Source organism: Oncorhynchus kisutch, linkage group LG7 (assembly GCF_002021735.2).
Source record: "Oncorhynchus kisutch isolate 150728-3 linkage group LG7, Okis_V2, whole genome shotgun sequence".
Classification (NCBI taxonomy): Eukaryota; Metazoa; Chordata; class Actinopteri; order Salmoniformes; family Salmonidae; genus Oncorhynchus; species Oncorhynchus kisutch.
Window position 1 is genome coordinate 34,531,729 of NC_034180.2, and position 13,935 is coordinate 34,545,663.

At 41.9% G+C, this 13,935-nt stretch overlaps 1 protein-coding gene across 3 annotated transcripts in view; it reads right to left on the reverse strand.

Annotated features, from left to right (window-relative positions):
* The window catches only part of LOC109894524 (acid phosphatase type 7), a 29,312-nt gene that overhangs the window by 13,907 nt on the left and 1,470 nt on the right, over positions 1-13,935 (reverse strand). For all 3 annotated transcript variants that reach the window (XM_020488079.2, XM_020488080.2, XM_031829001.1), the window contains 9 exons: positions 13,725-13,868; positions 12,236-12,439; positions 11,923-12,105; positions 11,712-11,737; positions 10,525-10,622; positions 2,528-2,590; positions 1,516-1,630; positions 1,200-1,313; positions 415-481 (listed from right to left, as the gene is read on the reverse strand). In XM_020488079.2, the coding sequence (XP_020343668.1) occupies positions 415-481; positions 1,200-1,313; positions 1,516-1,630; positions 2,528-2,590; positions 10,525-10,622; positions 11,712-11,737; positions 11,923-12,105; positions 12,236-12,439; positions 13,725-13,868 (1,014 nt within the window). The remainder of the gene's footprint in view (positions 1-414; positions 482-1,199; positions 1,314-1,515; positions 1,631-2,527; positions 2,591-10,524; positions 10,623-11,711; positions 11,738-11,922; positions 12,106-12,235; positions 12,440-13,724; positions 13,869-13,935) is intronic.

Here is a 13,935-nt window from a genome sequence, read left to right on the forward strand (position 1 = left end):
GATAACACCCAAGCCTATCTACAAAGACTATTGACAGCAACACAAAGGACTAGGAGCAACTGCGGGATCCTCAGGCCTTTCCATTGCATTATACAATATAGCCATGAAAAGGTGCATTATGACCATTTTAATTAATGAACCCCATAGAACATACCTCACGTTTTACCTATTTACTCACGTTTGCTATTCAAAGAGCACTAAATATAAGGGTTTCACTCAAGAAACACAACCAACAAGCGAGAGAAATGTAACATTGAAAAACATTTGGATAATGGTCAGCTGTTGTAATAAAGGAAAAGTTGCTGGATTACTCTGTTCAAGCCGAGTGCTGGGACGTTAGTCTGTCTGAGAGGACAGATTTGTGACGGTAACAACTTTAGAGCACAGTTCTGTTGTGTAAAATGGAGACCATACCGTATAGATATAATAGATCCTCCAGACCTGGCGCTGGCGGTTTTGTGTCATTCCGTCCGAGGCGGACCTGAAACAGAGCAGAGACAGACAGAGCATGCTGGGATTAGGATCAGAAACGTCATCAGATATCACCCTCATGTCCATGCCAGGATGTCACTCCTTACCCATGCCAAGTGCTGAATGCAACAGGTCTGAATGGAAACTGTGCTTCAGGGATTAATGTGGACTAGCCAGATGCCTCCTGTTAACGTCTGCACTAGCCAGACGTTGACAGTTTTAGTCAGACACGGCAACTAATGTCTCCAGCAACAGCGCAGAAAACAAATCCTGTAAATGCTTGTATTTAACATAGAATAGTTCTCTGGGATACAGCCTAGCTGTTCTTTACATATCTGTCAATGCCATGTCAAGTAAATCAGGGCCAAGTGTTATAAAGCATATTAACAGAGTGATAGAGCCTACTTGGTCAGAAAATAACAGCAATCAACATGTAATGAGTAAATAGTTGCACTGATGGGGAGCAGGGAGTTACTTCTGCTTGTAAAACTTCACTTATGATCAGTACAGGGGATGTTTGGCCAGTCAGCTAGTTACTCAGATTTGGTCAGAGACTAAAACCCCTGTGCATATTAACACTAGTTGCTGTGGAAGTTCACTTGCTGAAAGCAAATTGTACATGAATTAATTCTTACATCCAAGAACACTATTAAATATCACAACTAATACAGAGGGTATAATCATCCACCCCTCTCTCTAATCAGTGAGGTGTTTTGTGCCGTACATACATAACTCTCAAACTGGGTGCAGTCATCTTTGTCGTTGTTAGAGCAGTACATGGGTCTGTGTCCCATAGTGATGATCCAGGGGCGCTCTGCTCGGTTCTCTGGCTTGTTGGCCTCCTGAGAGAGGATCAGACAAGAGAAGGAGTCACATCGCTGTGTGTGTGCACGCACATGTGTGTGTTTGTACTGTTTAGGACAGCAAAGTTTATTACTCAAGAAATGCTACTAAAAAGGGCATTACTGTCACTGCCAGGTTCAGTTGTCCAGAGATGCGACAAATGGCTTCACTAATATTGGGACTGTAAATTAAGTACTTTACCTCAAGGTCCTTTTTAAGCCACTCATACTGCTTGAAGATGAGGTCCACACCATAATCAAGAAAGAAGTAGATCTCAGTGGAGAGAGAAATGATATGGGCTGATCCTACATTCCAGCTGTGGACAGAACATACAAACAATCAAAAGCCTTGACCATCCAAAGTAAACAAACTACTGATAAGGACACATACTTAGTCTATAGTGAAAGACTTTCCCCAAAGGAACATTTGCAAAGGATCGTGTGAAGGATGAAAATGTAACTAACTTGCATTATGTAATAGGCTACATGGCATGCATTTTACCTTTTGATACATTGCACAAACAAAGAAAATAGTGCTGTGTCATCACTGCTATTTTACGGTACAATCTCTCAAAACATTACTAGCTATCTTGTTTTCCAATGGAAGGGATGTGGGTAGTGACCGTGAGAGCCCTATGATTGCACGGTGCCTGGCAGAGTGGGGGACCAGGAGAGAGCCATTCTGTATGTGGCTAGCTCACAGCTAAATTGGACAAGATTTAGTGCAGGGATGGGCAACTTTTAATCGGGGTGGGGGACAAAGAATCTGAGCTCATCAAGGGGGGTCGCAGTGGATTGCGGGTCGGCGTGGCCATAGTCTTTTGCGGATCCTTAGCAACATTTGTGTCCCTCATGTACATGTCTGTCTCCTCAGTCATCACCCCAGTCCTGCATGCTGTGCAGGTGCTGGAAAGAAGGGGCCTCATCCCTTCTTTAGCCTGAGCCAGGGGAGTGAGGGGCAGGTCTGTGGTCTAGGAGGTATTATCTTACTGCCTCAGAGAATGGCATGTGTGTTATGAGCCTGCCACAGATCGGATGTATGGCTCCTTTGTGCCGTCAGCCCCTTCACTCAGACTGAACCAAAGTGTTCCAAAGGGGATGCTAGATAGAGCTCCCCTCTCTTTGGCCAAATCATTTGGGGGTGAGTTTACTTTCATCAATGACCACTTCTATACAGTAGAGGGTAAGTGTGTGTGTGGTAGATGCTCCCTTACCTGTACCATAGACTCTCAGTCTGTCCTGGCATGCTGAAGCGGTTCCTGTAGTTGGAAAAGTTGCTGTGAAAACAGAATGGGTTCGGCTAATGAGATGCATGGACTTTAGTGTTCCATCTAGGTGCCTTAAATACCTCAGGTGAGATATTTAGTGCCAGAAACCTTAGTTCTAGCATCATGTGGTTCCCTTGTCAGTACTCGTAAATGTCACAGGTGTGACGAATTGGTTGTAATTTTCACCAAGCTGGCATTGGTTGATTGTTTTCCCGTAAAAAAAAACTCTTATTTTGCTTCCAGGCAGCCGGCCCACAGGACACCTGCCTTGGGACTGGGTCGCTTTCAGGGTAGCCTAGTGGTTAGAGCGTTGGACTAGTAGCCAAAAAAAGTTACAAGTTCAAATACCCAGCTGACAAGGTACAAATCTGTCGTTCTGCCCCTGAACAAGGCAGTTAACCCACTGTTCCTAGGCCGTCATTGAAAATAAGAATTTGTTCTTAACTGACTTGCCTAGTTAAATAAAGGTAAAATAAAATAAAATAATTAGGTTTGTGTAATTGACTGAAATTATTACTTTGCATTGGTTTGAACAAAAAGTGGATAATTTATTTGGCTAAATGACTTGAATCTGAACTTAAATAAATTGAACTTGATGTATATTGGAAACCTAAAGTGTATTGTTTGTAAAACTATGCATTGACAAAGTTAAACTGGAATCAAACAACCCCATTGTCTGGTCTTTCACACCACCTGCTCAACCCAGATCTTAGAACCTGTTACTTTGCACTTTGTGACATAAACAAGGCTAATCTTAGACAGCTATTCAGAATACATACTACAGAAAGATTCATTACACAATGACACTGCCATTTTTTGTAGTTGCTAGCCAATCGTGGTCGTTACCTCTCCCACACTCACAATAGCTTTGAGTCACATTCCTCATGGAGATGACCTATCTAGCCAGCTTTGACTACAGAAGTAAAGTATCTGCTTTAAACCTGCATGGAATACAGCCATTTATTACACTAGTCCACTGCTACAGCCAAGGTCTGTAAGTGGTCACCTCTAGAGACAGGACAGGATACGACCAGACGGTATTTCCTACAACGCCACCACCTCTACCGCTGGTCATTTATCAATATTATAGTGCCAGAACCACCAGATCCGGACACACACAGACCGAACCGGTTCCCCTAATGAGACCCAAACCGAGACTTGTGCATTGGAGAGCACCAGTCGCAGGCGTGCTATCCACCCACCCAAACACGTGCCATTTCCTAAATATTTCACTGGGCCAAACCTGTGTTAACAAGCGGCATGCAGAAAGGAAAAGCCTTTCTAGGAAGACGTTCACTAACGACGGCAGGCCAAGCCAAGAGCTAGCTGTCTTTAGGGGTTTACAGATTTGAATTTCACATATAAAACTGGGAGCCAATCTTCCTTCCAGTTGAAGCAGTAGAGTCATTCCACAAAATGACTGTCTTTTGCATCCCTTTGATATTTTAAGTAGAAATTGTGCACCAATATTTCATTTTAAAAGCCTGTTAAAGTATATTAAATAAAGTGCCCTTTAATATAGACTGCATGGAGAATAAAATAAATTAGTTAATTTTTTTATGAATAAAGACTTGCTAAAGTGTTTTTTATTTCCCTCCGTCAACACTAACTTCTAGGAAGATTTTAACCCACTTAACCCCAGCATTTCTCCCTATTTTCACCATTGTAAAGCCCTTGCTACTTTGATGCTTTGACAAAGTCATTTCTGAAGATGATTATTTATTTCTTGTGATTCATTTACATCTGTCCCTCATTTTAAGGTCAACCCTTTCACGTGAACTGAACTCTCGTTTAAATAAAAATAAACATTGAATATGTAGTCAAATCACAGTGTAAAAGCATATTACTTTTTGGGCAATTTACTGGTGTTTTGTGGTGGAAAACTGAGTGGGTCAAGCATAACGCATTAACCCTGTTACCCAAAAACAGGCTAGAAATTTTTTAACAATTTCATTTTTTTTTGTGAAACTTGCATTAAAATGCCCATCCCTGGTTGCACACATGGGGATTTATGGCTGATTTAAGATGAAATCGTCAACCCTGTTACGGTCAACCACGCTACTTTATTTGTCACTTAATAGGCACTTACTATAGTCCTTTTTTAAAATTTAACCTCTTTAGATGGGAAAACATGTTTTTTATTAAGTTGAATATATGCTCTTTATGACAGGACATTAAAATTAGGTGAAATCCAAAGTTTTTTTAAAACCAACTTACACTTCTCAAAAGGCACCGAATTGGTGAAACAACCCAGTAAGGTATGTGGTGAAGTGATGGGGGGGGGTCTGATAGCTCTCCTGGCTTATATAAGAGGCAGACAGGGACAGAGCGGCCCACCTGAGTGAGTATGGATGCTGGAGGTCAGATGACAGGGTTAATGCAAAGTTAGGTAACCAGAGACAGTTCTGGTCAGAGATTTAAAGGAAAGATCAGGATCATAGAGAATCTCTAGTTAATGGGATAAGTCGACCTTGGGGTCAAGATTACATGGTCAAATTCAAAGGTACGATAATAACTCAATAATTGAACGGTCTGTTACAATTGACCAGTCCACCATTTGCAACAGAGATTCTGACATAATCCTTTTCATGCTGTAACATACTTAATCCCAAACCATTCTGGGTGGTTGAGAAAGGAAGCCACAGTGTTGTCCCGCCGTATGCAGAACTGGGCGACGCTGTGAGCAGCAGCATGTCTGAGTCAAAGCTACTTAGTCTGGAGCACAGTCATGGGTTAATTCCCCCATCTTGTGGTGGCTAGGCAGGGAAGCAGCTGACTGTTTGTTGGATGGACACGAGACGCAAGGTCTCCTTATGGGCGGACACCTCTTACCTCATACATAAAACAATATACATTTTAAGAGACCCTGGACAATGAAAATAGAACAGGGGTAATAAAAGCACTTCTATTTGGTCCAATAATATATGGACTTGTTTTGGTATACTGAATGATATATGTGCTTGTCTAAAGGGGAATCATTACAACTTCCTAAAACAGCCGCTCAGAAGTTTTTTTCTCCTCTACACAGTGGAAAAACTGATCAGCTCAATTGAAAATGCTTATTTGTGTCATTCATTTACATTGTGTCCCCGCATTGCCCCCACCCTCTTCTACACTGCTTCTACTCTGTTATTATCTATGCAGTCACTTTAATAGCTCTACCTACATGTACATAATTACCTCGACACCGGTGCACATTGACTCTGTACCGGTACCCCCTGTATATAGCCCCGCTTATCGTTATTTACTGCTGCTCTTTAATTATTTGTTATTATTATCTCTTACTTTTTTAGGGATTTTCTTAACCGCATCGTTGGTTAAGGGCTTGTAAGTAAGCATTTCCCTGTAAGGTCTACACCTGTTGTATTCGGCGCATGTGACAAATACAATCAGTCATAGTTTGTAACTAGAAAGGCTGTTTCCCTTGTGTGATTTATTTTCCCCTAAAATAATATCATGATACAAATTTTAAGGGAAATGATCCACCTTAAACCTTGTCAAATGCAACGTGGATGGACTGATTCATAATCCTAATCAACAGGACTTTCCCCTGCAAGTAAACTGTTTAGAAACCACACATACTAACAAATAAGATCAGCCCTTTCATTTCACTGATGAGTCTGAGCTACAAGATGCCAACCTAATCCTGGCTTTTTGAAACCTTAAAGGAACAATTGCTGTCTGAACATCAATTCACGTCATGGCTCATTGTTTGAAATGGCAACAGTCACTTCCTATTGCCTCAGATGGGCCATTGAACTATAGATTGTGCGGGGGAACAAAGGCGCTCTTGACTGGGGCCTTAGCATCTAATGTGGACATGCTGGCCTCATGCAGCTGGAATGCTGAGGACTCGTGGTCAGCCCGGCTCAATTGCTTTTATCAGGGGTGAAAGTAAACCAGTACGGTCCCATACGGAGTCCTGGCAAAATAAATATTGGGGGTACGGTGTACCGACAAAATCTGAGCCTATTACAAGAATTAAAATGTAAAGAAAACTGTAGGCTTTTAAAAGATTTATCTTGATGTCAGCTGCATGAAAAATGAGCAAAATCCCTTGAAAGCGGGTGGTATACAGTGAACACTCCAACGCTGTGTGGTTCGAGGAGAACACTGACGTTTTTCCAAGGCAGGGATGAATGGCCCGAGACTGACGCACACAGACAGCAGTAGACTCATCAATTCAGTCAAAAAATGTAGGCATAATGATAATCATTGAAATGTACTTTACATTCATCAAATGGCAGGTGCAAATAGCTGGAATTCATTTGTGAGTGTGAGAACGTGCGCAGGTACCCTACATGAGCCTTTGATTATTTGACAATCAGATGAAAACACCCTGAATGGTTGTGTTTATGCCACATTAAAAAGGCAATACATTTTTGTTAAGTTAAATGACAAATCTTTACTATGAGGCCCACAGAGATTCTATATGAAATTCTATGATTAGGCCCATAAAAACAAGTGTGTGCACGTGCTTAGTCGATCCCGTACAGGGAATAAAAATCTACTTTCACCCCTGCTTTTACTGGGTTAAGAAGATATAAATAAAAAGCAGAAGCAACTGCTGAAAATCTTGGTTCTTAAATATTATATACTTTTTATCTAAACAATAAAACATACACATACAAACGACAACATCATACAAACATCATCTACATCACACACTGTCCAAACCCACTAGCACACACCCCCATCGCCAGCATCACTTTCCTCAACATGGCCTGAAACTGCACCATTTTGTTTATCTCCGTAGCCCACGCACTTTCAATATCTAAATAATTTGATTGGTTCTGACAAGCACCACTGAATAAAACAGTGTATCTGATTGAGGGGGACGGTAGGCTTTAGGCTATGTTATCCAAGGTTCGAGGGTACTGCTTTTTGATATCAGGTTCTGATGTCATGTGACAAGGCCAAGAAAAACAGGCTACTGTTAGCAGCTCCTTAAATTAGGCCAGGCAGTAGGCAGACTAGGCACATTCCACCAGGGAAGAGGAGACCAGGCCTGGCCTGGGGATACAAGAAGCATAATCATTATGATGCATGATTAATGTAGATGTTTAACATTCAATCACTTCCTCATGCTAACACACTCACACCTGAAAGCACATTGTCTGCACATCGACTCTGTACGGGTACTTCCTGTATATAGCCATGTTATTTTGACTCGTCATTGTTATTCGCTATTCACTGTGTATTTATTCATCATGTCACACAGACACAGTACATACATATATACAGTACCAGTCAAAAGTTTGGACACACCTTCTCATTCAAGGGTTTTTCTTTAGTTTTCTATTTTCTACATTGTAGAATAATAGTAAAGACATCATAACTATGACATAACACATGCGGAATGATGTAGTAACCAAAAAAGTGTTAAACAAATCAAAGTATATTTTATATTTGAGATTCTTCAAAGTAGCCACCCTTTGCCTTGATGACAGCTTCACACAGTCTTGGCATTCTCTCAACCAGCTTCACCTGGAATGCTTTTCCAACAGTCTTGAAGGAGTTCCCATATATGCTGAGCACTTGTTGGCTGCTTTTCCTTCACTCTGTGGTCCAACTTATCCCAAACCATCTGAATTGGGTTGAGGTCAGGTGATTCTGGAGGCCAGGTCATCTGATGCAGCACTCGATCACTCTTATTCTCGGCAAAATAGCCCTTACAAAGCCTGGAGGTGTGTTGGGTCATTGTCCTGTTGAAAAACAAATGATAGTCCCACTAAGCGCAAACCAGATGGGATGGCGTATCGCTGCAGAATGCTGTGGTAGCCATGCTGGTTAATTGTGCCTATAATTCTAAATAAATTAAAGTGTCACCAGAAAAGCACCCCCATACCATCACACCTCCTCCTCCATGCTTCATGGTTTGAACCACACATGCGGAGATCATCCGTTCACCTACTCGGCGTCTCACAAAAACACAGCGGTTGGAACCAAAAACCTAAAATTTGAACTCATCAGACCAAAGGACAGATATCCACTGGTCTAATGTCCATTACTCATGCTTCTTGGCCTAAGCAAGTCTCTTCTTATTATTGGTGTCTTTTAGTAGTGGTTTCTTTGCAGCAATTCGATCATGAAGGCCTGATTCACGCAGTCTCCTCTGAACAATTGATGTTGAGATGTGTCTGTTACATGAACTCTGTGAAGCATTTATTTGCACTGGTAACTCTAATGAACTTATCCTCTGCAGCAGAGGTAACTCTGGGTCTTCCTTTCCTGTGGCGGTCCTCATGAGAACCAGTTTTATCATAGCGCTTGATGGTTCTTGCGACTGCACTTGAAGAAACTTTCAACTTTCCAAATTGACTGACCTTCATATCTTCAAGTAATGATGGACAGTCATTTATCTTTGCTTATTTTAGCTGTTCTTGCACTAATATGAACTTGCTATTTTACCAAATAGGGCTATTTTCTGTATACCACCCCTATCTTGTCACAAGACAACTGATTGACTCAAATTCTTTAAGGAAAGAAATTCCACTATTTAACAAGGCACACCTGTTAATTGAAATGCATTCCAGGTGAATGAAGGTGAACCTCATGAAGCTGGTTGAGAGAATGCCAAGAGTGTGCAAAGCTCTCATCAAGGCAAAGGGTGGCTACATTGAAGAATCTCAAATATAAAATATATTTAGATTTGTTTAACACTTTTGGTCACGACATGATTCCATGTGTTAATTCATAGTTTTGATGTCTTCACTATTATTCTACAATGAAGAAAAACCCTGTAATGAGTAGGTGTGTCCAACCTTTCGACTGGTACTGTATTATCTTTCTCTCTGCATTGTTGGGAAGGGCCTGTAAGTAAGCATTTCACTGTTAGTCTACACCTGTTGTTTACGAAGCACGTGACAACTACAATTGTTTTTGAAACAGACACGCACACACGGTACAGGATATGACACTAAATGGCTGAGCCTGTAAATCCCTGGCCTTTTAGTGCAGCCCTCTCACTGAGCTGATAGCCTAGACTAAGATCCCCAGGACTAAAGCTCTGGTATTCACCCCAATAACCAGGGGGCAACAAGATTGTCCATCAAGGACAGGGTTGTACTGAGCATGATGAGAGTGGAGTATTTAAACTAAACTTGGTCAATAATATACAGTAGCCTGTTGTTTTCTGAGCTGCACAGAAATAACATTACAGACCAGTAGACTTTGTCTGCGAGTCATTGTGTAGTAAATAAACAAAAACAACATTTCAGTGAGTTTCTGTCAGTAGTTTCTGTTGGCCTAGATGCAAGATAGGAAACTGATGTCTCAGTCAGTGTTTATTTTGGACAAGGTTTACTTGTTTAGTTATCGGTGGTTCTTGAAACACCTCCAGACCTTAGAAGAAGAAATAGTTCCCATCTGTTCTAATGGCACAGCGGAGTTGACCAAAGTGTTTTCTATAGTGGAAAAGCTATGGTTGCTCCACTCTGACCAAAAAGTTGTTTTTCGGAGCTTCTACCCTTGCCTCACAGTACAGTACAGTAGCACATTATGGATATCAAGTCTGGGGAGGTCTGGCAGTCTGTCTCACCAATATGAAATACAGCATGTACCGAGTATTTTTCCCAAACCATTTAATAATAGCATTGATTAGATGTGACCTGTACAGAATGCACCAAAATATGTACCAGGAGCAGAAAACATTGGCTAATGGTGAGCAGAAAATAAGCCGACTGCTACCATGTTGACTCACTGTTTATGAAGAGTAGAAACTGTTCATAACACTGTCAGTTTTAATCATCAGTTTAACACTAAATGACTGGTGCATGTGTGTGTGTGCATGTGCGTGGGTGTGAAAGAGAAACAGAGAGAAGTAAATAATTAAAGGGGGTCATAAGGTTCTACTCATGACAGACAAGCAGAGAGCAAGAGAGGGAGAGAGAGAGAGGAGTAAGTAAATAAGTAAAAGGGGGTCATGATAAGGTCCTACTCACTATTCAGCCTCGTGGTTCCCAGGACAGGTCATATAGGGCACGTAGGCAGCTATGGACTGGATCTGACGCATGAACTCATCTCCAATCCTGCCGTTGTCCTGAAACAATTAGATTTAGTCAATTACCACAGCATAACAAACCGTTTCAGTGGTAATTAAACCTGATATAATAAGGCTGACAGGATACAAGTAAAAAGCACATTAAACGATCTAAAGCCAAAGTACTGTAAATCAATTTTCCAGACAGCTTCAGGAATGTTCCATTTGCATACCAAACAAAACCCCAATGAAACTAGAACCATTGATTTCACAACTATTCTAATGGTGGCAATTGAGCTTATGAACACACTGTGGTGGATGGCATGGTAATCTTCTGATTTTCAGTTGCCATTGCCCTTAATGAGCTTTCAGAAAGAATTTCTATTTATAATATCAAGGAAGCCGCGGAACAGAGTTCGACATTCCAACTCAAACTCAGCATGAATTGCGGCAATTAATTTTTATGGTTGTCTGCTCATAATGTCCAGCATTTTTCTCCATATTTGAGAAAAGTATGAAAGGAACAACATAACCAACATTGCTATTTAATTTTAGGGAAACAGCAGCAGCTGATGTATGCCATTGGTGATTAATAGATGTCATAGTATTTATGAAGGGCACTGTGAGACTGGCCAGTTCAGTTTGGGGAAAACATGGCCTCTTCTACATTAGCTAGTTGTCTCGGCTGAAAAGAGCCCTGCTGTTGTACTTCATGGGTTACTTCAGTGTTATGCCCCTAATTCCAGTCTTTCAGCACAGGATTAAGGCATTTCACAGCTATGCAGCTCATTACAGCAGCGTGTCTTAACCATGGCCCAGGCATGATCTGCTGATGAATAGTAATGGGACACTAGGGATAAGACTGAGCAGGGTTAGAGTAGCTCTATCTCATCTGTCATCATGGATCTAGCCAGACACCCAGATGGGCTTAAGAGGTCTAGCCTCATGCTGACATAATCCACTTTCATATCTTACCCTGAGGGTACCATAAACTTTGAGTGTGCCCCCTTATGCCCATAGTTTAACTTCATGAAAATCTCATGAAAAAGTCCTTAACATAAATGGTATGTGTATCATTCTACCAGCTGACCAGTGATGGATGTTGTAACGTGTGTATGTGCAGGAAACAAAAATATGTAGATATTTTACCTCATGCATGTCATATGCAAAGTCCCCTAGAAAACACAAAACCATATATTGGTCATGCATCACCTCTCCAAAGTGTGCTCCATCTTACACCAAAAGTAAAACACAATGTTATACCACTGTGATTCAAGTTATTATGTAGTTAGGATCAACAATTGTCAACATTGATAAGGTTATTCACTTAAGGCAATCAGTTGGGAGTTTAACCACTTACCAACGTGTAGGATGACATCATACATCCCGACCTGGGTCTCTTTTTGCAGTCTGGCCAGAGACTGAGGGTTCTCATTGCCCATGTCCCCATAGACGGCAAACCTGGGACTCCAGCTAGTGCTCTCATTCAGAGCAGTAAAGGAGAATACATCACTCCAGCCAGCCTCACTGCCACAGTGGTACACTGCAGTCAACACAGGGAAGACATCACTCCCCTATAAATACTATGATGATGACAGGCCACAGACTGAATGTGACAGGCAACAGACATATCCTAAATACATCATGCTAGTTCTATTAACATGAAAACCTACCATAAGCAGAGGCAGGTCTCAGATCAGTGAGAGTGACCCTGTGGATGTACATCTTCCTCCCCTCTGATCCTCCATCCACAAACAGAGTAGCTTTGCCCTTGGCTGTCAGCTCAAACAGCCGTCCGCCCCACAGGCCGTACTCCACGGTGCTCTCCTCCGTCTCATTGAATGTGGTCCAGGTGATCTCCATAGAGCCAGGGAACCCTAGGGAGAAAAGCCCCAAAGTTATCCAGCCAGATCAGGCTGCTCACCTTGCCCACCTGGAGAGAGTTACAGCCATGGATACTTACTGATCCACTTACGTAAGCTGGGAGAAACTAGCTCAAAAGGCTGATTGTTCAATAGCTCACAGAGCTTGACTTTATATTTTTTTTTACCACTTGTTCAAAAGCTCAAGTCACTTGACAGTTCTGGGACGACAGATGCAAAATTCATACAACCACAGCAGATTACATGTTTTAATTATTTTTAAGTAATGAGGCTGATGCAACCGATTAGACCGTTGATAAGGTTTTATTACTTCATATTATAAGCTCAGCAATGCTCACGTGGCTTTAAGTTACATGCGAATGTACCAAAATGCAGTTAGTGGGAAAACACTGTTCTCAGAAGTGTACCACATGCATGAGCGCTTTCATGTGACATAGATTAAAATATCAGTACAAAATGAAGAGAGAGGGGAGATCTAAAGATGCATCAACCAGGCAGGGTTACTAACATCACTAGGATTATGCCTTTGGCTGCTGGACAATAAAATAAAGTTGATTTGAAAACCAACAGAACTTGAGAAAAATGCTGGTTTCAATGGCATATTAAGTGTTTATAAAATCATTTTCTCAACATTTCTATGGTCATATTTTGGTTAGGCTACTTTGAAACAAGGTAAGACAACCATAAAATGGCATAAAACATCCAGGTTTTAAACAATTACGTTTATGGTTAAATAGCTTCTGCTCAGATTCAAGGTGGGTGATGTGCGGTGTGATGTGCGGTGCGCAACAGGCTCTGCCCTTCACTCTACGCTCTCTTGATAATTTGATCCGAATGAACCATGACTCGAGTATGTCGACAGAATCAAGTCTTTAGACCGGGAATTAGCAACTTTGTGTGTGGGACACAAAAAAATCTGAATTCATACACCGCCCCCCCAGGTACCACATTCATACACCGCCCCCCAGGTACCACATTCATACACCGCCCCCCCAGGTACCACATTCATACACCGCGCCCCAGGTACCACATTCATACACCGCCCCCCAGGTACCACATTCATACACCGCCCCCCAGGTACCACATTCATACACCGCCCCCCAGGTACCACATTCATACACAGCCCCCCAGGTACCACATTCATACACCGCCCCCCCAGGTACCACATTCATACACCACCCCCCAGGTACCACATTCATACACCGCCCCCCAGGTTAAAGCCTGGACATATATATAGATGTTTATATTAAAGATGAATGGAAACAGATCAAAGACCTACCTGCATAGGAAATGTGCACCTGCTCAGGCTGGGTCCCAATGGGAGGAACACTAAGCACTAGCAGGGGTGCCAAGCTCAACGCAATGAACACAGCACCAACAACAGACACCATCTTTGCTCTGTCTGGTCTACTTCTGCACAGTCCTGAGGGGAAAGGAAAGGTGCAATTCACACAGTAGGAAGTGGATACCAGTAATATACTGCTGTGTCT